This window comes from Podarcis vaucheri (assembly GCF_965113315.1).
Source record: "Podarcis vaucheri genome assembly, chromosome: 4".
Taxonomy (NCBI): domain Eukaryota; kingdom Metazoa; phylum Chordata; class Lepidosauria; order Squamata; family Lacertidae; genus Podarcis; species Podarcis vaucheri.
In genome coordinates, this window is record NC_138762.1 from 60,780,512 (window position 1) to 60,807,964 (window position 27,453).

General features: G+C 42.7%; 1 protein-coding gene and 1 long non-coding RNA gene across 3 annotated transcripts; one reads left to right on the forward strand and one right to left on the reverse strand.

Annotated features, from left to right (window-relative positions):
• Positions 1 to 10,520: 10,520 nt before the first annotated feature.
• Positions 10,521 to 17,833, reverse strand: LOC309530786. Of its 2 annotated transcripts, XR_014218887.1 has the most exons (4): positions 17,633 to 17,833; positions 13,994 to 14,416; positions 12,677 to 13,963; positions 10,521 to 12,406 (listed from the first exon to the last, which is right to left on the reverse strand). It is a non-coding gene; the product is annotated as an uncharacterized lncRNA (long non-coding RNA). The 2 variants fall into 2 exon arrangements; XR_014218888.1 differs by having other exon boundaries at positions 12,677 to 14,416.
• Positions 17,834 to 17,945: 112 nt separating this feature from the next.
• Positions 17,946 to 23,718, forward strand: RPL8 (ribosomal protein L8). The gene is made up of 6 exons (XM_082219910.1): positions 17,946 to 18,089; positions 19,005 to 19,149; positions 20,216 to 20,357; positions 20,492 to 20,710; positions 22,749 to 22,864; positions 23,499 to 23,718. Exons 2-6 carry the CDS (start codon positions 19,012 to 19,014, stop codon positions 23,655 to 23,657), a joined length of 774 nt encoding a protein of 257 aa, XP_082076036.1. The 5' UTR covers positions 17,946 to 18,089; positions 19,005 to 19,011; the 3' UTR covers positions 23,658 to 23,718.
• Positions 23,719 to 27,453: the final 3,735 nt, after the last annotated feature.

A 27,453-nucleotide genomic window follows, 5' to 3' on the forward strand; every position in this document is an offset into this window, starting at 1 on the left:
TAAACCATAGAGCCCTGAGATGCAGGGAAATTAACCTTCTGACAGTTATCCACTGGATGAAGGAAGAAAGGCCTGGATAAAGACAATAATAAAGGCTTTATTGCTGTTTTGGGGGACCAGAAGAAGCACTGTAAGTGGCTCAACAGCAGCAGCTGGTAAATGTCTATCTCTGCAGACACACATACAAAACCTACTGCCTGAACAAAGGAAGTAACAATGCTTGTATAACTAAGCATGGTGCTCTCCATGTTGTTTTAAAGCTGGCTTCCACAAAAGCTGTAAATTATGCAAATTGATATGTGAATCCTGTGCACGTTTTCCTGAGAATAAGTCCATTGAACAAAGTAGGGCTTCTGAATCTACATGCATGCAATTAACATTTGCTGGTCATGGAGAAGAACAAGAAATTAGGCCCTAGGAGCACTGAAAACTTTATTTGGAAATTCTCTGGCTTCTGAGAGTTCATTAAGAACTGCAGTATACTTTCGAGCCCAACTAGAAACTTGGTTTTTTTAAAAAAAGAGAGCGAGAAAGCTGAAATGCTCAGGATGCTGCCTTCTCTGTTCAGTATCATGCCCAGCATCCTTCCACAGTACTGTAGGATACACACAGCCTTTCTTAAATTCCATGTTCTAGGGTCACACACAAGCATGAAAAATGTAACATTGCCAGGATTCTGCCATTTAGCTTAGCAGCCTGGACTATTTTCATCTGTTATGGATGGTCCTTTGTATGTTAGCAAAGTGAGGCAGGGACAACATATTCTCCCTGTTTTTTTTTCTGTCTGATAGCAGGACCTGGAGCTAGTCCTCTGCCTGTGGATGGCATCCAGAGCGTTTGCGTTTGTCCCTGCCTTCTAATTTGTTGACTCTATTATACCAATTAAGTACTGACAGAGTATGCAGGCAGTTAGCTGCATATGTACCTTAAAAAAGAAGCAGCTAATAATGCCCACTCACAACACAAAGAGCTCATAACGCACCTACTCTCAGCAACCAGAAGCATCATATCCGGACACTGGAGAGACCTGTCAGGAGCAAGCATAGACCAATGGTGTCTCATAGTATGGGAAACAGCCTTATTAGAAAAACTAACCAACAAACTGAAACTGATGTGGGGACAAATAGAAGATGCCTTCACCCCGGTATGGTTACCCTTTATCACATACACAGCCCAACTAGAACCCGCCAACAGCATTCAAATCAATCTGGCTAACCTGATCCAAAAACACCCACCCAGCCCACTCACACATGAAAACAATTTTCACTACAGCCAAAGACAACCAGCCACACCCTAGCCTAGGCCACCCCCAACCTCTCTAAACCCCAAAGAAATACATGCAATTAGTAAAGAGAACCCACACACACACACCAAACAGGAATACAGTAGCATTGCCACCCAACCCACACACACCCTTTACCATCCCCCCTCCACCTGTTTTCCCCTTTTCTTCCTAATGAAATACCAATGTCTCAACAAATGAAACTGATCTGTAGAAAATGTAACTTGAAAAAGAGGCATTGCACATGCTTTTGTAAACCAGAAAATTTCAATAAAAATATATTTTAAAAGATAAAGAATAAAAAGAAGAAGCTGCCCAGTAAGTGTGCAAAAGCACACAAGCAGATTCTCCGTGCACAATTTTTAGAGTTGTTTGCTTGTGCAGTTTTCTAGTTTTGTGCTGCCATTCACTCTGTGTGTGTGCGCGCGCGCGTAGAAACAGAGTGTAACAGTATTTATAAACCTGCCACCACTTAAAAATCCATTTTGGAAGAACCAGAGCAGTTCCTTTTTTAGTGGGCCAAAATTGTTTTAACCGTGCTCAGCCTTTTAAATATGAAGCTTTGGAGTGCTGTGAGGAAAAAAGGAAGATTTGGATCAGACCCTATCCTACAGCATCTCTGACATCAGACATGGACATGGGCATAGCCAGGATTTTTATTAGGGCCTGCCCCCCACTAATGTATTTTTATTGACTGGGGGGGGAGCAGCCTCTCCCTGCCCCCCCCCCCCGCTATGCCCATGCTCATGGAGCTGAAGGTGTATGACTTCAGCTGTTCCAAATGAGGGACTTTTGGGTGGGGAGAGGTGTGCAAACGTATTATGTCTCCTTTATTATTTCTTGTGTTGAATAAGGAACTGTGTGTGAGAGAAATAACATTCCGAATCAGCCCACACAAAAGGCACACGAATAGGGAATGGGTCAAATCAAAGACAGGCCACAACAGATAAAATAGCATTGAAAACAGGGGTGACTTCCACTGCTGCTGGATATCTTGGAAGCTGCTGGAGTACAACTCTCATCATGCCTGAACACTGGACAGGCTCTTGTGGGAATCTCTCAACACTAGCCAATAATAACTGATAGCCATCTATGTTGGTTAATACCGTATATTGCTATGGTAAAGACCTTGGGTTGTTTTGCAGTCAGTTCCCTTACTTTAGGGATCATGCTGCACAATGGAAGACCCTCAAGGCCAAACCGGAACCTTTTCTGCAAAGTTGTCCCTCCTTCCCATCTGCTGCTCACAACCCAGAGGCAAGAGAAAGGTGTGGAAAAGCTGCTGGCTGTGAAAACAGATATTTCTCATAGACCATGCGGTTGGATGTGGAAGGGGGCTTAGCCCACCATCCTCCAGCCCCTCCTCAATGCAGCCTTCCCATATGACCATGTGCTGATGGCGAGAGCACATATATGCAAGCAGCTGCAGTCGTATTCCTTAGCTCTTCACTCACTTCTTCCAGTTTGCAGGGGCCGATTTTGGTCATATGGCATTCTGAGCATGGACCAAATTTTATTCCCTTCCCCCCCCAAAAAAAATACTTCTTATTTTCACAGTAATTCCTAATTCTTTAAATTATTTTTTGTTATTATTTTGTGCCCCCTCGGCTTGGTACCCACACCACCCTGAATCTGGCCATGGTTTCCCTCTGCATGATCATGAAATGCCACGATTGCTTGTGCTTGTGATTCGAGTAGCCTGACTGTGTGAATCAGTTCTCAGATTCAACTTCCTGGTTTGCTTGTTCTCCCAGCTAAACAGATACCTAGAAAACTGCCAGGGCAAAGTGTTCTAGATGAAGTGGAGTGACCTGTTATTCTGAAACAATTATATTTTCCAAGAGAGTTTCATTCAGTAGCCGCCGCATGGAATGTTGCTGAGCACCAGGAGACTTCAGACTGATGTAGGATGGAGCATGGGGTGTGAGGTTAAAAAGGAATGCTCTGATAATTTGGCAAAAAAGAAGAAGAAGGGTGGAGCAGGCTGCTACAAGTATGCTAGTTATCATTTCCTCCTCTCATATGATACAATGCTAAATGTATCTTTGCATTTAGCCTGCAGGGTTGTTGCTTTTAAAATGAAAATATCAACCAACTGGGGCATGTGATAATGATCTGGGTCACTACAGGCATGGAAGGGGAAATTAATTATTTCCTCTGCTACTGTGAAAGCTGCTCTTTGAAATGCAGGGGCAGGTCAGCAAACGTTTTCAGCAGGGGGCCGGTCCACAGTCCCTCAGACCTTGTGGGGGGGGCGGACTATATGGGGGGGGGGGAATGAACAAATTCCTGTGCCCCACATCCCAGAGATGCATTTTAAATAAAAGCACACATTCTACTCATGTACACGCTGATTCCCAGACCGTCCATGGGCCAGATTTAGAAGGCGATTGGGCCAGATTTGGCCCCCGGGCCTTAGTTTGCCAACCCATGTGCAGGGACACAGGAAGCTGCTTTACAGCTACCTGGAGTCAGGCCACTGGTCCATTAAGCTTAGTATTGTACACACTGTCTGGCAGCAGCTCTCCAGGGTTTTAAGTGAGGAGACTTTTCTACTTAGGGCTGCCATGTACCCGGATTTTCCCAGACATTACCAGGATTTCAAAGGCGGAATAGAAATTCCAGGGGGAATTTCTGAGAGGTGGCACTTTGTCCTGGACCTTAGGCAAGTCAATCAAAAAAGCGCTCTCTTTTTTTGGAATTGTTGGGGTCTTCCTGAAAAACCCTCAGCAACTTTCAGGCAACCCTATTCCTACTCCTACCTAGAGATGAATCCAGGAACCTTCTGCATACAAAGTCAATGCTCTCTCACTGAGCTACAGCCCTTTGGGAGAGTGAGGAGCCCCCCCCCCTTGCACTATAGCTGCAAATTTCAGTTTCCTTTCCGGGGCCAATAGAAGCTTGGGGGAGCAATTTCCATAGGGAAAAATAGAGATCATGGGAAATGGTTAAAGCCCCCTTGGAGTTCAATCCAGATAGGGCGCTTCCACAGCCGCACTTTTTTAAAAACAAAAACACCATAGGAGCCAATTCCTAGGGGCCTAGGTCCCTTTGGTCTCCCAATAAAATATTTGAAGGGACCGAGCCCCCCCCCAAGTTGATCAGCATTACCATTCAAATAATGTGCATGTGCCACATCATGTGATCAATTATGTGGGGTGGGGCTTACATGACCCCCCCAATATTTTATTCAAGTTGGCACCCCTGAATAACACATAAATGTGATAACGCATTGTGTGCCATTTTCTTCTGCCTGAGCCTATCCTGCACATCACTCCTCCTTCTAGGTACATCTCCTCCTAGATACAGAGAACTTGCCAGGGGAGAGAACATGTCTGAACATTCCAGGGAAGTGATGGAGGGTGTCTAAGTAACCACAGGGCTTCATTTCCCAGCCTACTCAAGGTACTGAAGCCCTCAGTGTCCCGATTGGAAGATGAATAAAGCCTGCCCATGGTACCTCCATTCATTGGAACCTCCGCTTGGAACCTTGAGAGGCAGTGAGGGGATCTGTGGAATCCTGAGCCAATCCTACTGACGTTGTGTGATGACAGCAAGCTTGATCCAAGCCCAAACGCAACACCAGCCAGGAGCTCATGCAGCAACCATCCAGCCTCCCACCTCTGCCCCAGACTTGCGGCTCTGTAAAGCCCTGTCAGCTGGCAGGCAGTGTTTGGTTCCCCTACGTCTAGAAGAAGATATATGGACCGTTGGTCTGATCCGGCATGATACTTTTTCGTATGTGAATTATGAGCTCTGCTTCACTCCATGTGAGTGGTTCCATAATTCTGTGCTATAAACCTCAGATCAATTTCCCAGAAACGCTGTACTGCAAATGGAATAAATGTGCAATTTTTTGAAATGTGCATAACATAGTTAATTTGCACTTAAAAGCAATGATAACCAGAATCGAAGGTTTTTTAAAAATCAAAGTAAAGGAGGTTAATCCAGATTTCTACGAATGGGAAGAGCTGCAATCCTTTGTGTGACTTGCATTAGCCTGCAGATTTAGTAGAATGAGGGATCTTGCACCCAAGTTTATATGCTAGGAAGGAATTCTGATGGGAAGGAAGAGAATTGAACAAGAAAGTAATATGCTATACAGTGGAGCTGGTGACCAGGACAAGAATTTATTGGATATTGTTAAAGACACCATCCAGAAGGAACCAGAAGAGCCAAGCTATAGAAGCAAGGGACTGCCTGACATGGGGGTTCTTGTTGATGCAGTCTCCCAAAGTCTGGAGACTAAGCATATAGTGCAGCTTCCAGCTGAGGTATCAATGCCATCTTAAGTTGTACAGGGATGGTTCTTTTATATTATGGTCACCAGGTGTTTTGAAGGAAATTTGTTGTTTATAACAGCAAAATGCCTTCTTACTGGAGAAAATGGCCTCACTACATAACAGCTCTCTGCTTGCCAGCAGCCTTAATACCGTATGCCTACGCACAGAACCTTGAACTTTAATTACATCTGCTTTGATGCCCTCTCTTGGTTTTATGCATGACTTGAACATTTACTGCTGTTTGGCCTACATTCTAAAAGCTCCATTATTGAAGTTCACCTTCTTTAAGCAAGCTAATTTTTGCCTGAGAAACCCTGAGGATATTTTTGCGCAGCTGTGTTTGCTTTATGCAGAAGGCAGAACAACACAGAATAGCTTGTACCATGATTACTCTGCTTTCCAAGCATTATTTGGGAGGATGGAGGGTGGGGGGGTGGCACCTATAGATTAATGTTCTTTAAAAAATCATTCTAAACCGGGATTTTTTTCAGCCAGAACTCACTGGAACTCAGTTCCAGCACCAACCATGTAGGTGCCATTGCCATTCTAAGAGAATGAGGGAGGTATTCATGATGAGTTCCAGCACCTCTTTTTCTAGAAAAATAACACTGTTTTTAACAACAGAATGATCTTTTTGTCTAGTTATGACTTATGCAGGAATAGAGATTGAGACTAAATCACTTGGACCAGCAGAGCACAGCACTACTGCTTGAAAGGTTTACACCCATATAGTTACATGTTAGTGCTGGAGAAGGTGCAGTCACCAGTAGCTTAATGGTAGAGCATCTGCTTTGCAATGCAGAAGTCCCCAGGTTCAATCCCTGGCGTCTCCAGGAAAGACTGGAAATCCTGGAGAGCATCTGCCAGCAAGTGACAACACTGAGCTAAATACCGTATTTTTTGCTCTATAAGACTCACTTTTTCCTTCCTAAAAAGTTAAGGGGAAATGTGTGTGCGTCTTATGGAGCGAATGCAGGCTGCGCAGCTATCCCAGAAGCCAGAACAGCAAGAGGGGTTGCTGCTTTCACTGCACAGCGATCCCTCTTGCTGTTCTGGCTTCTGAGATTCAGAATTTTTTTTTTTGTTTGTTTTTCTCCTCCAAAAACTAGGTGCGTCTTGTGGTCTAGTGCATCTTATAGAGCGAAAAATACGGTAGATCAATGGTCTGACTCAGTATAAGGCAGCTTCCTATGTTGCCCCCAAATGTGTTTTTATTCACTTGTTTTTTGTCACCCTGAGCACCTTGGAGTGGGTGGGCGGGATACAAATTTAATAAATAAACTGTTGGGTCATCTGCTTGCTGCAGGAGACTGGGATATGCTTTACCTCAGCTGTGTTCGTAAGAGTTTAGAATGGAATTGGTTTATTCAGAAAAAGGAGGCAAGCTGGAAGCATCCGGGAAACAAGTATCTAAAGAGTTACATTGATTGCTTCATGATAAATGTCCTGTCTCTATAAGCCAAGTTTACCTTAGCTCAGGGAATGTGATCCAATCAGACCAACATTACAAAAAAGTGCCCCCTCTCAATGAGGGCGGTCCTATTAGTCAAGAGTCTACATTTATCTTACACTGGCTAAAGGATTGCATATGCATTTGGGCTCCATAAAGGAAAGGAAGAAGACTATCCTGACAGGGCAGGAATCCACCACACCCTGCCAAGTAGTATCCTGGCTACACTAGTCCATAGGAAAAGGCATGGGGGCACATACTCAGTCTGAAACAGGTTTTGAAGCTTTTGTTTAAAGAGGTATATAAACTCTGGGCTTCAAAGCCCATGTTGTTCTATTGCAGCAGTTCCATCCCGACTATGGTCTGTCCCATTAGCAGCTGTGGAACTGTAGTGCTGGCACTGGGTGGAGAATGCCTCAGGTTGTTTGTTGTGGCTTGTGGCTGAGGTTTCTGGTTGGGGTGGCTGAGGTTTCCGTGCAATAAATACAATCGCCTGTGTGAGGTAATTAATAATAATAAAAAGGCTGGATTCAGCAAGACATATTGCCTGGTTGGCTTCACATGGTGGAACAGAATGAAGAAAGGTTCACTTCCTCCTTCACTAAATATGAGGGGTGTGACTTAACTGAGTCTAGCAATACAGTTCAGTGATCTTAACCCCTTCATGCATTAATTAGCCCTAAGCTTGCTAGTGATATTTGACTGCAATTTCCCAGAGTTTCTGGGCTGTGGAGTATCCTGGGGTCAGGATACACAGGCGGCGTCCATTTTAGGTGCATCCAACTGATGCACAATCGCCAATGTGCAGGTCCTTTTTGACCCAGAAGAAGGTGGGATGGGGGGAGACAGGGGCAAGGAGCCTCTCCTTGGCAAATGCATGTTCCTCTCACAGTCATCAGTTATGCATGATTCTGATGAGTGCATATCCTCCAATATTTCTCTGATGAAAATAGGGACATCCAGTGTGGTGTAGTGGTTAAGAGTCTCGTAATCTGGTGAACCGGGTTCGATTCCCCGCTCCTCCACATGCAGCTGCTGGGTGACCTTGGGCTCATCACACTTCTCTGAAGGCTCTAAGCCCCACTCACCTCACAGAGTGTGTGTTGTGGGGGAGGAAGGGAAAGGAGAGTGTTAGCCGCTTTGAGTCTCCTTAGGGTAGTGATAAAGTGGGTTATCAAATCCAAACTCTTCTTCTTCAGTGCTATTTTTCTAGAAAAACAGGTGCTGAAATTCACCTCAGGAATCGAAGGTTTGTTTATGATTAATATAGTATTGTAAATCCTCCAATATTCCTTAAAGAGCCTAGAAATTTCAACAGGATCCCTATGGGGGGTGTCTATCTGCACGTATCAATTGAATCATGGCGGCAACACAGCATGAAAGGCCAGTCTTTCCTCCCAAAATGACTATCAAGGTCTCATCATGGATGCAGGTGGGTACCCAGCATCAAAAGTGCCATGTGTGTGCCTCTTCGTGTACAAATCCCAGACGGGTAACAGAAACAACAACAAAAAGTCCTATGGCACATTAAAGATTAACAAAGAACTTGAAGGTGCCACAAGATCCTTTGTTGTATTTGCATACTGTGCCCTTTCTCACACAACTGTCTATAGGATGCATTCAGATCATTTTTCTGCCATGTGTGCGTGGAGTTTTGTTTTGCTTTTTAAGGTGTTTAGGTGTTGCAAACTCCCTCTTCCTCTTAGCAGCTGAAGTTTCGGTCTCTGGTGAAGTCACTGATAATCCCAATAGTTCTCCAAGTGCCTACAAGAGCACATAGCAAAAACAAAGCAGCAGACACGAGATTAATGTCGCATAAGAAGAAGCGGGGGGGGGGCACATTCCACTGGGAAAACTCACAAGATTCCTGCTTCCAACAGACAGGTATTAGTTCTTCTTTTTCATCTCCCAATAAATGTGGTGTTATAAGAAGTAACCTTTATGAAAGGAGAGAAGCCCTTCACGTTCCTTGGTCTTTAAACTGCCAGTGCATTGCAGCCCTCGCTTAAACCTCCAGGGAAGGTGCTATGAAATCAATGCTGTCATTAAAGTGTTTGGGAGGTCCAGAAGGAAATAAAGAAGGGAAAAACAAGGGAACTTAAAAACAAACCCTTAGGATGAATTGGGTAAACGCTATATTTGGAACATTTGCTGAGATTTCCATAAGGTTGCCATGGAATACGCATGCATTAAAAATGCATCTTAAAAGAACAGATCTATTTGGCAAATGCATGCATTGCTCTTATAGCTTCTCTTGCAGTTTTAGTTTATAAATTTTAAAATATGCCACCCCAATGAGATCATTTTTTTTAGCCACTTTGTCTTCTCCAGTACCTACTTCAAAAATGGCTTTTTGGCTACCACCCAATGATTTCTCTGCTTTCCTTTCACCCAGCTGAATCTTCTTACATTTTTTTTAAAAGGGGAAATGTATACAGTACATCTGAATATTTTGCATACTTTCCCATGCATTTAGAAAATGATGGTATAGCACTATTTTAACCAAAATGAAAAAATTCAAACACTTCCTTTCCCTCCCACAAATAATTTTAGTTTGCATTTGTTTGATGTAGAATTATGATCCTAAATTAGAATGGTCTATGCACCCATGTAGCATTGTAAAAACCGTCAATGAAGAGTTTTAAGAGGGGAAGTCCAGCCAAATGGGCGGGGTATAAATATCAAATTATTATTATTATTATTATTATTATTATTATTATTATTATTATTATTGCCAATGCAAGTCCTACTCAGAGTAGACCCACTGAAATTTATAGGTATGTTAGTCATGCTCATTGATTTCAATGGATTTACTCTGAGTAGGACCCTATTGCATTACAGGATGTCCTTGTGCAGGCTTCTAGTAGTGGGATCTGTTAGTTGAATCTGTCTCATACTTTATGCATTTTGACATTGATTGACATAACAATTGACATGGCATGTTTCTGTTAGAGAAAAAATAAAAACAAGCAGAAATTATTGTATAACTTCTGCATACAAAGAACCTGGGTAGCTGCCTTATCCTGAGTCAAAACACTGATCCATCAAGCTCAGCAGAGTCTCAAATTACTTGCAGAAGCTCTTCTGACATCAACCCCAAACATTCTTACTCTCTCAGGCATTTGGAGAGAACCAGCGAGACTTTAAAAAAAAATGCAGGGTTTTATACTGTTCTGTGCTTCTTTAAAATATACTTTTAATTGTTGGTTTAACTGACATGTATTTTTGCAACTGATGTTAATTTTATGATGTTCTGGAAACTACCCAGGGATTACTGTGATTATTTATTTAGCTATGCATACACCACACTTTTATTAAGCCTGCGAACAACATACATTATTGCAGGATCAATAAAACATCAGTAAGAAAATATCAATAAAAAGTGCTGGACAATCTACACATCTAGATAATAGAATACATGGTACCAGGGATATTTATGCAAAGACATCTCATTTCCCACTGGAAGCTGAAATGGAGGGGTTACTGGGGCTTTTTTTTTGGGGGGGGGAAGTCCCTCCTTGTTCAAGGAGGCTACTGACAGGACAGGCAGGGGGCAAGAAGTGAAATCTGTTGAAATGGTATGTGGCAGAGCTGGCCCAGCTATAGGGCAGGATGAGACCACTGCTTCGGGCAGCAGATGCCTCCGTGGGTGCCCCACCATTGGCACTGATTTTGGTCCAGTAGCAGATGCAGGAGTGGCAGGAGTAGGTAGATGGTGGCGGCAGGGCAAAGCAGCCCCTTCCGTTTTGCCAACAAGCTGCCCTGGTATGTGATATTGTTCCTTTCTTGGCAAACCTTCATAAAGGAACTCCTGACAGCCACTGCCAGGAGGCTGTTATTTACATGCTGGATAGATCATTCCTGGAAGGGACACAAGGCATACAATTCGCCTCTGTATTGTTGGTGCATGTTGTTCTCCTCTGAATTGCCTGCAATCAATTGCAGAGATGCAAAGAACTGCAAGCTCTCAGGAGAGATCAAATGCCATTTGATAAGTTGCAAGGGATTTGGCGACATCTTGACGCCAGGTGATAAATTTGTAGGTTACTAGAACTGCAAGCTCCTTGGCCCTGGCTTCGCAAGTTCTCCCTTCCTCCTGTTCTCATGATGGCAATTCAGCCATGGCATACGTAATATTAGCAGGGCTGCTGCCATGGTAGACCTATCAGAAGCACAAATCTGCTCTGAACATGGTCCGAGCTCATTTCCAAGGCCACACCTACACAGCAGCAGAACCAAACCTTCGTGTTTCTTTCTCTGTGCTGCCTTGCTGTTCTCTTATCTCATTTCATTTCACTGCCCTGCGTGTTTGTGTGAGTGAACACCACTGGACACACTGCGAGTCTCTTGTTTGTAAAAAAATAAAATAAAAAATAAATGTTGTTGTTACTACAATTATACCATTTTTGTTTGATGACTGGAAGATTGAGAATTCAAGTAATTTTTAAAAATGCTAATCTGTCAATTCTACAACAACTAACCCTCATTAACAGCTGATGGAAGTCACAGGGTAATTATGCTGAGAGGAAAGGAGAGATGTGCTGGGACGTATATTTCTTTTTGACCAGTATGAGCTGGAAACTTGGTAATACAGGTGCATAGTAGGAAGCTGGTTTAAAGGCTGATGCTCTGAAACAAGAATGTCATATAAAAATACCGTATTGGCCTGAATATAAGCCTCACTTTCCCCCAAATTCCGACCGTGAAACGTTAAAGTGCAGCTTATATTCGCAACCTTACTAAAATTGGCTTGGAGCAGGCTCGTCCCCAGATGTTGCTTGGTTTCGGCTGGACCAGCTCCCAAGATGGCGGTGTGGCGAGGGGGTCCCTGAGAGGGAGTCAGAAGGCGGCGAGGAGCAGGGAGGGAGGGAGGAGCGTGGATGAGAGAGCGAGAAGGTCTGCTAGGAGGAGGAACAGGAGATGCAGCCGGTCTGCTGCGACTGGTGCTAGCCCACCAAGGTGCCTGACTTTAGCCCACCGAGGGGCATGTGAGTCCCAACTGCCGCTGCCACTCTCCGCCCGTACCACCTGAGAAGGGGTGTGTGCTCATACTTATAGCTTGATTGGACCTAGGGACATTTATTGTGTATGTGTACAAACTGCCATTGGGCGGATAGATTGCAGAACTCGATTGTAGTGATTGTAAGGTGTGCAAATGATGGTGACCAAATCACAAACTCCATGATTAGGTGTGATATAGGCCACCAAAAATCTGCCACAGAGCCTAGGTTCCTGTGTTTTTTGTGAAACCTAGACTGGAGCTGTTCTAGGGAACTGGAACACGTAAGACACTGAGGCTGGATCAAGACACATCAAAGAAGCATTTCATAAACGTGTTCTAAACTTTGTATGAGAAATCGGGTTGGCAAAAACAGAACTCCACAGCGCCACCTGGTGTCACAGTGTTAGAAAGCATATAAAGCGCTTTTACTTTGCCAGTGTAGCCAATGTAGCCGAGTCCTGATTCCCGCCCCGCCCCCCCCGCCTTAGCAATACAATAATAATTATTTGTTGCTGTTAAATCAACTTTCGTCTTTTTTTTCTTTTTTCCCCTTGGCATTTTGGTAAAAAAAAGTGATTCTATGTATCACATAGCTGACTAAGGGTTTAGGCTGAAGTTATTAAATACAAACAAATTCTATGTTGGGGAGGCAAGCACACTCTTGTACATGCTCATGCTATTTATTCATTTCTGAGGCTCATGATTCTTAATTGTGTCTCCTCCTATACAACTTAAAATACTTAGGTTGTGTCACATTTTGATTGGGCACAATATTGGCAGCACATTTTCCTTCTCAGTAATCCAACTGGCAAGAGCCTTGTCTTATACCTTTTAAAAAAACAAAACCAGCCCACCAGAATATGGCTCATTGTATGATACTGAGTACACAACTCTGGCACACTTTTAATCAAAGAGGTAGCCAGCTAGCCATGGCTTACACCAGAAATAAGACAACAGTCCAGCAGCAGTTTAAATCTGGCAAGTGTAACAATATGCTTTTGTGGGTTACTAAGAATGATGCATCTAGTGAAGTGGAGTCTAGCCCAAGACAGTTCGTGCCACTGTATTTTCAAGAGACTAGTACTGTTTGTTTTGTTATAATGTTCAAGCAGCACTATGATCTGGTTGACAATGTCATCGTGAGGATAAGAAGATTGTAAAACACATTGGTTAACTTAAAATGCTGTTACAAAAAGTAGAATGGTGCAGGTAATGGTTCAGAGCCTACATGCAGGCAAGCCTGTCCTGTCACACAGCCACATATTGGATTGCCAAAGGCCAACATGTAAAGTCCAACGTCTGTAAACATGACTACCCTAGTTGTGGCCCAGAGTCTGTTCATCTTTTGTTCATTAGGCTGCTGTGAGCGCATGTCAGGACACTAATACAGTCGTACCTTGTCTTGCGGCTGGGATCCGTTCCGGAGCCCCGGTCACTAGCTGAAAGGGATGCAGGGCAAAGTGCTGTGTCTGCGCACGGAGCGATTTGCACTTCTGCACATGCGCAAGCAACAAATCCGGAAGTAACCCATTCCAGTATTTCCGGGTTTACCATGGACGTTCGCCAGAATGGACGCTAGACAAGGCGGACGGTCATGGAGGTATTACTGTACCCATTAAAAATCTCCACTCCTGCAAATGGTGGTCTAAGAACAAGGCACACACCCCCCACGACACACGAGTAAGCATGGAAGGGGAGACCATGTCTCAAAGTATGGCACCTGCACTTACTCCAACTCCCCCAAGGACAGAAAGACGTGGAAAGCACTCAAGGCCACAGAGTATCTCCCACCAGAATAGGGACAAAATGTGCATTGGCTTAACATCACTACCTTATCTGCGAGGCCGCAGGAGTATTCCTTGTACAAGGGGATATAGGGTAAATCTGTACTGTGCAAAAACAGAGGCCCTGGTGGCCGCTATAACCCCACTGCAAACAAACTTCCGCTACATCCCAGGGAAAGCAACGAGGAGCACAATAGCAGACTCGTCTTTGGGTATTGCCACTGCTGGCCAAACAGTAACGACTCTCATGCATGCAGGATATGAACCAGGGCATATGGAACAGAACTGAAACTACAGAGCAACTCCCTACTGTAGAAAAGATGAGCAACGTTGCAAACGTTGTGTTCTACAACTGGTGCAGTTGGAATGGGGACCCTGGGAGCTTTTCATTGGGAGATGAAGGACAAAGATGAGATATGCAGACTGTAAGAATCCCTAGGTGATATGACACTCTTCCCCATATTCACTCACGTAACAGCGCCACCTGCCCGCAATGAGCATCTAGTCATCACTGTTCTCGTGTTTCTCTTGTCGCTCCACAAGCATCCAGGCAGCTGTTCTCTACCTTTTCCCCTGCCAAGGACTCAAGGCAGCTTACAGATAAAAATGGTGGCCCTGCAAAAACAAATTAGACATGAGCTTGCAGTATCTCCAAATCTGGGAGAGTTGTGTACTGCCATTAACCAAATGAAAAACAAAAAAGTCATCGAACTTGATGGGATACCTGCCAAAGTCTTCAAAGTGAACAGAATTGAACTTACTACACACAAGCTCATCTGAAAAATATGGGCGAGAGAAGAGATCCCAGCAGACTTTAGGGATGCCAAAATTATCAATCTTTTTTTTTTAAAAAAAAAGGTGATAAAATGTATTGTGCAAATATTGAGGCATCTCTTTATTAACAAATTCTTGAAGGATCTTAGCAAACCTTCTCCTAACTATATCTGAGGGCACCCTTCCTGAATCCCAAAATGGTTTTTGAACTTCTAGGGGGGACAGAGGGTATGATTTTCACTGCTCGACAGTTTCAAGAAAAATGCAGAGAGCAAACCCAACCCCTGTATATGGTGTTTATTGACCTGACTAAGGCCTTCGACACTGTAAATCATAATGGTATGTCTTCTCCCTTGAAAACGTCCTCAAGGAATGTCCTCTCCTTGAAAAATACACACAAGAGACTGCAGGTGGGTGGTGGAACCAAAAGGGTTAATACCTAAGAGGGTCTGTAGAGCTGGAAGCATCTTTCAGATATTTGGGGCCTATGTTGTTTAGGGTTTATAATAAAATTGCATGTTAAAGTTGCATGCCTTGGCAGACTTGCCAAAACAAAAACGTCTGTTGCAGGTGCTGAAAACAACATGGTGATGGCACTTGCCTAATATTAATTGGCAGGGCGTTTCAGAGTGTAGGTGCAGAATGGTTATTATGTGGCACTTGTAGAAGTGCCAGCTGCACAGATCGAAGCCGTCAAATGGGCGTAGATGGGGTAAGGCGATCCTTCAAGCAAACTGGTCCCAAGCTGTTGAAGGCTTTATATACTAATAATAACACCTTGAATTTGACCTAGTAACAAACCAGCAGCCAGTACAGATCTCTGAGCAGAGGTGTAATATGCTGACAGGGTCTCACTCCTGTTACCAGTCGTGCAGCATTCTGCACTAACTGCAGTTTCCAGACCAAGCACGAGGGAAGCCTTACATAGAGTTCATTGACGAAATCAAATCTTTAACGGTGCCTGGACTACTACTGTACTGTGGTCAAGTCCAGCAATGGCTGTAGCTGTTGTACCAGCCAAACTGACAAAAGACATTTCTAGTTCTTACATTCAGACATTACTGAAATATTTGTCACTGCAGATTTGCTTCAAGTATCTGTCATATCATGAGAAACCATCAACCTGCCTGTATCAGCCCCACTGTTAGAATCATATCCATAACTTGAAGTTGCACTACTTTCTTGCTTTTTCCAAAGCCTCTAGTTAATGGACTAGTTACCTTTTTACCCAGGCCCTTAGAATAATTGGTTTTCCTGGCGGTGGTATTTTTATTCTTTTCTCCCTTCAGTCCCACAGCTCCAACGCATACACCAATGTGGCTTAATCTGTAGCAGCAGAGTGATGGACTCTGTTGCAAGCTCTGTGTGTATTATTGTCAGCTGTGCCTCCAGTGACAAAAGCTGGTTCCCAAAGCATCTGCAGACTGTATGCTTGCTCCTTCAAGGGGAGTATAACCGTCTCCAGGACAGGCAACTGGCTAATTTCTCAGACACGGGTGTTACATATGTAAAAGACAATCAGAAACTGGAGGTGTACAATGGTTGTGTACACACTCCCATTTACTCCCATGTGCTCCTGTTGCTGGTTTGGAAAGTGGTGTACACACACACCAGCTTCAATCCAAATAAAGAAACAGAACAACCTAGTTGTATTTTAAGCCAATAACGTGCCTTGCATCCAAACAAAGCATTGAATTGGATATTAGTTTAGATGCTGCTTTTTAAAAAGGCAACAATATCTGAAATGGTTCATATAGTTTCCATTGGATCTAAAAAAGAATTCAGTACATATCAGAAGTCTGTTACCTCCCAATGCAATTCATCCAATAAAAAGGTATTATTAGAATGAAGCACAAAGACTCCTTTGTAAATGAATGACAATTTTATTATGTACACAGCTAAAAACAAAAGTAGAGAGGTCCCCTCACACTTTAAAACTTTTTGGTTAACCTAAACTGTTCATCACCATCTGTAAAAGAGTAGATTGGGATAAAAACTTGTGTTATTTGGCTGTTATTATGCATGTATTGCCTAAACACCAGCTTCTGGGCTAGGATATTTCATTATTTATCTGCAAACTGTTGTTGTATGCTGAAATAATTTAATAAAAATAAAGAACACTATAAAAAGGTATTATTTGAAACATTTTGGATATTGCCTGTCCTAGGGATCAACAGACAGTATTTCTCCAAAATTGGAAACTAACAAGGGATGTTGTAGACCTTGGGTCTGAGTTGAAAGGTGTCAGCAGAGCAGCTTCTTAGTTTAAAAATGGGGTTCTTTACCTATGTTTCAGGGGATCTGTACCCCAAAAATACTTTTTTCTCCCAATGCTGTAAATAAAATTTGTATGCATATTTTGTGTTTAGTGTTTGTGCATATATGTGTTTGTGTATATTTTTTCTGGGGAGGGGGTCCATAGCTTTCATCAAGTTCTCAGAAGAGCCCATGACCCAAACATGGTTAAGAGCCACTGGTTTAAAAGAAACATGACAGCATTACCTAATCTCAGCAAGCAAGGATATTTTAGTTTGCCTGAATGAAAGCCTCCCAATTCTCTAATGGCCTAACCCCGACTCGTTTTTCAGGATGGCTCCGATGCCTTCCAACAAGCCTCCTGCCAAGCAGGAAATCAGCAAATGTGAAGCTTTTCTCGCCCATTGTATCTGCGCTGACAGCTTCACCTGCCGAACTGCTGCTTGTCGTGACGCAGCTTTTAAATGCCAACACAGCCCCGGCGGGCGGGGAGGGAAGAGTGAGAGAGAGAGGGGGAAAAGCCCTGACAAGAGCACAAGCTCCATTGCCGCTGAAAGGAAGGCGGCGCGCGTTACATAACCTGGTGCGGCCGCGCAAAGGGAGCAGCAGTGCAGCTGGAATCAAGCCGGCGCTTTATCCGCTGCAGGGACAGCGCAGATTCGAAAGGGAGGGCGACAAATTTCAGGGGCAATCTTATTAAGCCAACTTGCTGCGGAAGGAGCCCAGTGGATTTTTTTTTTTAAAAGACAATTTTCAAGTCAATTACAAAACAGCAAGAACCGCCTATGAATCATAACATACCAGAAAGTGGGGTGGGGGCATTAAGTCCCATTTAACTTATTGCGATTTTCTTCGGGGTAAATATACACGGGGGATGTTTCGCCGACAGCCCGCCATTTCCAGGGCACGGGCAGCAGCAGCGGCTCTCCAACGCCTTTCCCACGAACTCTCGTCATGGGTGACGGAAAGGAGAAGCGGGAGCGGCGGGCGCTTCGCTGCCATTTTGCGCATCCTTGCGCTTTTTTATGGCAGGGGAGACGGAGAAGCCGCGTCCTGCACTGAACAGAACGGGGAGGCTCGGAGCGCGTCACGTGCCCCAGAGCCTTTTCCGCGGAGTTTAAGTACCCGGATGCCGGAACTACATTACCCGTCAGGCCCCTGACGCCTCTACGCCTGCCGCTCGCCGTCCAGGCCGGAAGGACTTGGTGGCACCGTGACCTCCGGAGCTTCCTTCTTTCCGAGCCAAGCCCCGGCTGAGGTAAGACACGAAACAGGCCTCGGGAGCGTATCCGTGTCCATCGGGGCCGCGGCGGCACCCCGCCGGCCATCTATGGCCGGCATCGACCTCCGCTTCCCCTGGCCGGTTTCGCGGCGGGGAACATTTCGCGCTTCTTTTCGTGCGGCTCCCATGAACGATTCGCTTCCCGCTGCCGGGCGAGCCTGGATTTTCCTTTGGCTGCCGAGGCCACGAGCAGCGGAGGATGGGCTCCGACGGGAGACCGAGCTCGAGGGGAACAGGCGGAGGGGGATATTTCTGTCCTCGTGATTTTGTGTTTTAAAAAATGTCTGTAACGGCAGCCATTCAGGGCGATCCCTCAGAACAGAATAGAATAACACAGTTAGAGGATTCTTAAGATATATGAAACTCCTGCTGTCACAAATATTTTTCTTCTACTCCGTTTTAGTCAAAGGCCCTGTTGCATTTTTTAAATAAGCTAACTTTCATTTTGCAAGTCTTTAAGCTTGAGGTCCATACACCAAGAAAAACTTGGTGCAGAAAGCAGTACTGTATGAGTTGCAAACATTATCATTGAAAAACTTTCAAAAGAACATAAAAACATTGGGGTATGTGTTTGTGTGTGTTTAACCTGTACTGTGCTGTGTGAGACCATGACTATAGAGCAGAAAGTAAGTTCCCATACAAAAAAGCTGCACTCTCAAACTTTGGCATTTGAGAGGGCTTTGAGAAACCATAAATAGTTCATTAGATTGATAGGAACACTGTGTGTGAGATCTAGAAATACAGTTAAAATATAGAAAACAATATAGAAAACAAGCACACTAGATACTGAAAGTGTTTTAAACTGGGATAGAGAACCATACTAAAGAATCTTTCTACACTAGAGGCAGCTGCATTTTCTAAATAAGCATCCTAATAACTATTTATTTTCAGGTTCACAATGGGCCGTGTAATCAGAGGTCAAAGAAAAGGTGCGGGGTCAGTGTTCAGAGCCCATGTGAAGCACAGGAAAGGTGCAGCAAAGCTGAGAGCTGTAGACTTTGCTGAAAGGCATGGCTATATCAAAGGCATTGTAAAGGCAAGTACCAAGTTGTTTGGATGTTCTGTTTGTATTCTTGTAACTTACGTTTTAAGAAATCATAATCCCTTTTTCCCTAATGAGAGTAGTTATTAGCAGTTTATACAGTCAAGAGAACTAGTGCAGGCAGTATTATTTTGTTATGCATACTTTTGTGAAATTCTAAAGTACAAAATTTCTGAAATGATTTGATGTTTTTAAGATTGACACAGTATGTATTAATACGATGCATGTTTAAATTTGTATTTTATCATCTTGATGAATCTGGTAGTACGTTGAATGTGGGTTATGTAAATATTAACATCTACATGAAAACACTGTCAGCAGTATGCAAATCATACTGTCTTGTTTCCATTTAATAATACCATGGAGGCTATTGAAGTCAGTGTCTGGAGGCAGTCTAGGGGGCAGTGAGAATAAACAAGTTGAGGTTGAGACCCAGACAAGACTTGAGGTACTGACTGTGGGTAAGGAAATAAACCGCATCATGACATGGTTTATAACTTACCTTGGATGGGGAATTCTGCAGTGGCCCCCATATCGCCAGAACTCAGTCAGTAACCTGTGCTCTGACAGGCTCCAACATTGCAGGTCTTAAGAAAAATCCTAAAGTCACACTATATTTTCTTAATGGTTTTGTTCTGCTGATGGTTGATAACAATAGAAAAACGAGATGGTAGGGAAGAAGGTAAGTGCATACCAATAAGGTAGTTCTGAAAAATATTTAAGCTTGCTTGAGAGCAAGACAACTATAGGCTTCCATTTAAAAGGCAATGGCAGAGTTGAAAAGCACTGAGGCTAAGGGACAAAACTTTTGATTGATTTAGGGGAGGATTGCCTTTATTCCAACTTTGTTTAATCTCAGCCATTCCCAAATGGAAAATATGTGGAAATGAGGCAGCTCATAAGTTATGTAGATATGTAATATTACCTAGTAGGGCTAAGCAGTTATCTCAAATGCCTGGCCTTTTGATCTGGAAAGTGCATGTAATTCACTGAGTATATTGGCAGTGTTGCTAACTATCTGAAATTATAAGATTCTTAAACTGTATTTATATTTCAATAGGATATAATTCACGATCCTGGTCGAGGAGCTCCTCTTGCCAAGGTTGTTTTCCGTGATCCGTACAGGTTTAAGAAACGCACAGAATTGTTCATTGCAGCCGAGGGCATTCATACTGGGCAGTTTGTTTACTGTGGCAAGAAAGGTGAGTAAAGACAATAAACAGTTGTGCATATTTTTGGAAATAGGTAACTTGAAAATGTAGATTTCAAGAGAGGTGGCACATTAGAGTGATACTGCAGCTCTAAAAAATGTTTTTCATGTGTACAAATCTTTTAGCTCAGCTCAACATTGGCAATGTCCTGCCCGTTGGTACTATGCCAGAAGGCACTATTGTCTGCTGTCTTGAAGAGAAGCCAGGTGATCGTGGTAAACTGGCCCGTGCTTCTGGGAACTATGCCACAGTTATCTCCCACAATCCTGAAACCAAAAAAACCAGAGTGAAGCTGCCTTCTGGGTCCAAGAAGGTGATCTCCTCTGCAAACAGAGCAGTTGTTGGTAAGTGTTGCCTCATATATATGCTAGGTGTTATGCCATATAAGCTGAAGTGTTTGTAGTTTAAGGACACTGCAGTACTTGCAGAATCTGGATTGTAAAGGTGTTCTGGTGCTTCCAACTAATAACACTTCGAAAAAGGGCTTAACATGGAGGAAGTTTTCTGCAAAACTCAAACGAATTGGCTATTTACTACAACAGCAATCCATGATATCACCATTTTACTAACTTTCTAATACTAATTTAAGGCCTGTAGTGAAAGAGAAGAACATGACCATGACTGATTATTTGGAGCTTAAGATTTTCCAACTGTCTAGTCAAGCAAATTCATTTGGGAGTCTTTTATGTTCTTTATTGAATAATTGTGACTTTGAGTTGGCAGCTGGGTGTCTTAAAAGAGAATTTTTTAAAGCATATATTATTTTGCATTGAGTCTGACCTCTTTAGTCTCTGTTGACAGAAGGGCATTGTTGATAGACAATGGGCATATTGCATTGCAAGAATGAGAAGGTGATTAAGCCCCTGACATTGTTGCATTCTTATTGGTGTCTTGGTATTTGTGACTATAGCTGCTTGTAAGCACTTAAGAAATTAGAATCCAGTCTTTAAAAATGACATTGCACAAAATGTGTTCTGTGTCATTATTTAATACTGTGTTGCCACAGCAGTGGTCACCAGCCTCTTATTTTTTTCCTCTTTTTTGCCCTGGGCACATTTGGAATTAAAAAAAAAAAAGTTTTACTGCAAATTATCCAAATATACAATAATGAAGAAATATACAGAAAAGGGAAAGTGTATAACTAATAACAATCATAACAGCATAAATATAATACAGCTACAGGTAATCACATAATATTCCACTTTTAGCTTTTCTTTGTGGATTACACAAATTTGGAATTTTGAGAGTGCCATGGACATTACTCCCTCTGGTCGCTTTTTTCCTGCCCACCCAAAAAGCGAACATAGACAAACTTCCACTTTTACAGGTGGTCTGGATAAAATCATTCAGCAGCATTAAAACAGATCCTCTTGAATCTGCATGGTTTTACATGGTCTCCCCCCCCCCCCAAAAGCATTGTCAAATTTTAGCTTAAAAGGGTAGACTTCACAGAATCATTGCTTGCCAGCACCGGGAAATCATTGATCCATGGCATGAATCATGATTTTTACATAGTACGATAACAGAATCACAGAATACATCTGTGATCTGGTTATGTGTGGATAGATAATGGTTTTGATGGAGTCCCTATAAACAATGGGGTTCTGTGTTTTGAATCCATGTTTCTGCACCATGGTGACACTATAAAGTACTAGATGTGACGTTCATTCAATGGAGACTGATGCAGTATGTGATAATATGGTGGTAAGAGAACCTGTAGGAAAAACTTTTAATTTCAAGACATTTACATTTACTCAAGTTTCTTAATTCATTGTCTTCGGACTTCACTTTTCAGTCTTATTTTTCTTCCCCCAGGCTAGATTGCTTCACTTTCCCTACTTACCCTCACAAGTCACTCTGCTTTCTGATCAGGGGCCAATCTGAGCCTTAGAATGCACATAGTGCTGAAAGAGTGAGTGGGAAAGGTCCTACCACTTCTTCCTTTAGCCTTGATGCGGGAGGTGGTGGCTGTGTTCTGTTCTGAGATCTATGGGTATAAGGCAGTATACAAATAATAATTGCTACCCCTGCCACCTTATAACGGAGTCTAAGAGACTTGTGGGCAGCCTCAAGGGCACACATTAGCATCCTCAGTGCTGCAGTGTCATTTAGAAGTCTGATCACAGTACTAAATATGGAAGGTTCAAATATTTTTACCAAAGTGAACTGTGAGGCAATATGAAAGCATTTCCCAGAAGCAAAGCAAATTGAAAGTTTCGGATGAAATAATTTGATAAACATTGTCTATTGCTACTATTAGTGCTGAGCACTTGGAAGGCCTACAAAGAGCATAACTAACCATGTTTAATGGGAACAGTTAAAGCGCTAATACTGTTTTTGGAAAATAATAACAGGGGAAATCTCTTGCAAAAAATCTTCCAGGTATTGTTGCTGGTGGTGGTCGTATTGACAAACCTATCTTGAAAGCTGGACGGGCTTACCACAAATACAAGGCAAAGAGAAACTGCTGGCCACGTGTCCGTGGTGTAGCTATGAACGTAAGTTTCTTGCACCTGCTTCCTCTGGTTACTTAACCTACTACCTTGATACACTGATGGTGGTTCGCAGTTTTAAGATGTAATCTATTTTAGTGACATTAGACAAGGAAAATGGAATGGAGAGGGAGAAGAAATGTGATCAGACCTGGCTAGTGACTCCTTCATAGTATGGAGAATACAGTTCCACAAGGATAGGAACCAACAGGTAGCTGGTTCCTCCTGCAGATGAAGCCAGATAAAATGGCTGCTAATGGAGATAGTGCTAATATGCCCTAAGTGTCCATCCAAGTTTTCTTTACAACCAATACATTAATGAAGCAAGCTAAGTCTTAAGGCTTGTAATTCAATATATATATCTGTAGTGGTGTTGTCCCCATAACGAATGTTTAAAAAAATCAGCATTCAGTTCAAAGGTAAAACAAGCTAAGTTGTTAAATCAACAGCAGAATGTAACACCTTCACTTTGTAGCATTTCCTGAAGGTCATCAAATCACGCCTTTTATCTAAGCAAACTATGCAGATGGAGCTTAGTGATAAACTTTGTTGCTGGTTTCTCTCACTCCCCCCCCCTTTTTTGTATTGGAAATAATTTCCTGCCTTATTTTTTACTCTGGTTGCTGCTTTTCTTTCATAGCCTGTTGAACATCCCTTTGGTGGTGGTAACCATCAGCACATTGGTAAGCCTTCAACCATCCGGAGAGATGCTCCAGCTGGTCGCAAGGTTGGTCTCATTGCGGCCCGTCGTACTGGCAGACTGCGTGGAACAAAGACCGTGCAGGAGAAGGAGAACTAAATATTCAGTTCAATATATTCATAAAGAAATAAATGCCACCTTTTGTTCAAAACTGGTACAATGTGTGTGAGGCATTTTCTTTTTAGTTTTAACAGTTTGTCTAAACATTTTATAGATGTGTAAATGGTCCTGAAATTTTAATCACCTTACAAAGGAACTGTTTTAGATTGTGTATGAAGTTGTCCAGATAGCTCAAGTATCTGGTAGACCAGTTTGAGAACAGGAAGCAGGACTTTGGGCCTTTCGTCTGATCCAGCAGGTCTTTGTGCTGTTTCATCAAGCTTCAGGAAGGCAAGATCTCAAACTTGGTTCTTAGTACACAATGCAACATTCTTACACTTTGCTATATAGCAAAGACATGTCAAATGGGAGTAGAAAGAGAGTGATATGCTTAGATTAATGGCAAAATAGAATCCTTTAAACAGTTCTATAATGCTGAACAAAATGTTAGGTATGTTTAAGGCACTTATAATGTTCTGCTTGTGTAATAGGACCTTCCTCTCCCCTTTACTCCCTGGCACACTATAAATTTCTCCAGAGGGTTGGGGGTACACACAAGTGGAAGAAGTCCTGTTGCATGAGCAGAACGGTTTGCAGTGTTGGATACAAAAGCCCAGTTTTGTCTTAAAGAAGCCTGTTTAATAAGGACCAAAACTATGCAGCTGCACCCAAGGGTCTTTTGGCAAACTTGGGAGGAGGGTGTCTCTCCCTCCAAAAGCCGTTTGACATGGTCAGCTGTTCAAGGAAAGAGGGATAGTCAAAGCAGCCCATATCCAAATAGTGGAGAGATGTTTTGATGGTACATCAGTTTCCCTAGAATGTCATTTTGGGCTGCTTGGAACATGGCTCAAAGGACTGCATCCAGAGTTAAGGCTACAGCTTATACAATATATTTTCCAGCTTCCCCACCTTTTTTCTTGTGACAGCTCTCACAGCAGCAGCACAACATGAGAAAGATTGCTACAGCAGGTGCAAGTAGAAGTTCCTGCTTTCCATTTAATGAAAAGACTGAAGTGAACTCCTGTTCTGTAGTCTGCTTTGCCCCATACCATGTAAATAGCATACGGATTTATCGGTGCCCTAAGTACATTGTGCAAATATAGAGAAAACAAGTTTCAATGTTTAGTAGATGGAATAGTTTTCAGAGGACCACAGATAGTAAAAGCAACGCTGTGGGAGCATACATTTTCTAGACACTTAACAGACTTCTTGCTTTGCATGATGTTATCATGAGCATGCTGTATTTTGCTGATAAACGAGGTGGAGGGAAGGCGGCTTTCACAAAAGGAAGTTGAAGCACGTAAGAAATATACACAAGTGCTGCTAACTGGAAAACAGAAATTGGAATATTTTTGAAGCTGAGCTAATGACATGTACTCTTAATGATGTCACAGGCAGTTTTCTCATTTCCTTTCAAGAACTATATAGCGTAACAAACCTTTAGAATACACGTGGTAGAGAGCACACTATCTGAAAATAACAGGTGGCTGTCTTACGTATGTGTGGAGCAAAGCTGTGTGAGCACAAATTGCTTTAAAGAGCAACCCAGTAAGTCTCAGAAGCAGGTGTGGCTTTTCCTAGATGTACAGCAATTGGAAAACTACTGCTTGCATTTGTAAGTGCATGGCTACCGGGGGGGGGGGGGGAGCTGTGGTCTGCTGACCTATAATTTACACATCCTTTACCACTGGATCTGTTGGTTGGGGTTGAATAAAGTTGTAAGACCACAGCAACCGTTTAGAAAAACAGTGATGTAACTCTTAGTGAAGAACAATCTCTTGAAAGGAATCATTGAGCTAAGAATGAGGATTGCTTAATTAGAAGTAAACTAGCAATGCAGAAAAAGTCAACACATTGACTATATAGTTTGAAAACTGCTGCTAGGTGCAGCTAGAGACTAAAACCTATCAGTTACTTGTGATTTTAGTATTGTCCAATATTCAATATACACCTAATGTATGTAAATAAAAATGAATAAAAATATTTTTGGGGGTGTCCTGCTGACAGCCTGAAAGCTGTAGAGCTCTCAAAAATGTTAGTCTTGGCCAGACTTATAACCCATGAAACTCTTAACTCTATGAAAAGGTAGGTAGCATGCAGCAATAGATTACAGATTAACAATACCGGTACAACCTAGAAGAATATAATGATTTTCACCATATGTAGGACACTTGAGACAGCCTACAGGTGTACAGTGGTACCTCGGGTTAAGAACTTAATTCGTTCCGGAGGTCTGTTCTTAACCTGAGGTACCACTTTAGCTAATGGGGCCTCCCGCTGCTGCCGCCACTGCACGATTTCTGTTCTCATCCTGAAGCAAAGTTCTTAACTCGAGGTACTATTTCTGGGTTAGCAGAGTCTGTAACCCGAGGTACCACTGTATGATTGTTCGCTGCAACAAGTAGGCTATAGTCAAACTGTTCTTGTGTTAGAATAGCAACGCAGAGTGGTATACCGGTCATGCATGTTGCTACAAGGGTCTAGTGACATGTTGCTCTGTCCAGCATATGAACATTGGAGAAAAAACTAAAATTACAGGGACCAAAATTATTTCACAGAATTAACCAACCAGGAAAAATCCTGAAAAGATAGTAACAAAGTAACTTATTCCTAAAACATTGCTTTCCAATAAAAAGGGCTACTTTCAATCATGAGGCACAAAGCATTCTAGAGGAGAAAGTTAAAAAACTGTTTCTACTACTCTCCTTAGTGTGATAGTACATGCAATCTTTCATTTATATTGAAGTATAGAGTTGAAGGGATGCGGGTGGCAGTGTGGTCTAAACCACAGAGCCTAGGGCTTGCCGATCAGTAGGTTGGTGGTTCAAATCCCCGTGACGGGGTGAGCTCCTGTTGTTCAGTCCCAGCTCCTGCCCATCTAGCAGTTCGAAAGCACATCAAAGTGCAAGTAGATAAATAGGTACCGCTCCAGCGGGTAGGTAAACACCATTTCTGTGCGCTGCTCTGGTTTGCCAGAAGCGGTTTAGTCATGCTGGCCACATGACCCGGAAGCTATCTGCGGACAAACAGGCTCCCTCGGCCTAGAGAGATGAGTGTGTAACCCCAGAGTTGTCTGCGACTGGACCTAACGGTCAGAGGTACCTTTACCTGTACACTTGAAAGCACACTTTGAAGTAAACCACAATAAATTGAAACCAAATTTCCAGCATTCCTGTAGATCAGCGAAAAGCATAAAGCTCAACTACATTAAAGTAGCTAGACATCAATGTACATAATAAATGAACTTTTCCCTTAAACATAAGACTAATCTTGCAAGTTAGTACTGTACTAGTTTCAGAAAGTGCTGAACTAGAAACCATCTACAGTAGGTCTTGGAAACCAATACTTCTGTATAAAAAAAGCAGTTACAGAGAGTTTCTAAGTTTTCATATTCCCCATAGGTCTATGTTGAATTTAAAATTATGAATTTCTGAAAACTTTAAATTTAGTTCAAATGCAAAATAGTAGTTGACGCTCGTGGCGACGAAAAGTGTAATTTGAATATACTTGCAGGGGGCGGGTGATGGTGAAGCAGAGATATACTAAAAGCTATTAAGTATTTCAGAATAGGCTTACACATTGAAATAGCTGCTCCACCACCACAATGTACAGTTTTCGTAAGTTTGTAACATGCAAGAAAGTCAGTATTAGTCTAGTAAAAGGCCTGTCACACTTAACTAAATTTCCCCTCGACTGTCTTTCCCCCTAATGCTTGCTTGTGGTAATGGCGACTCTCAATTGTAATTAATGCTTAGAAATACTCAAAATACAATTGAACGTGGGCTGCAGCGGAATC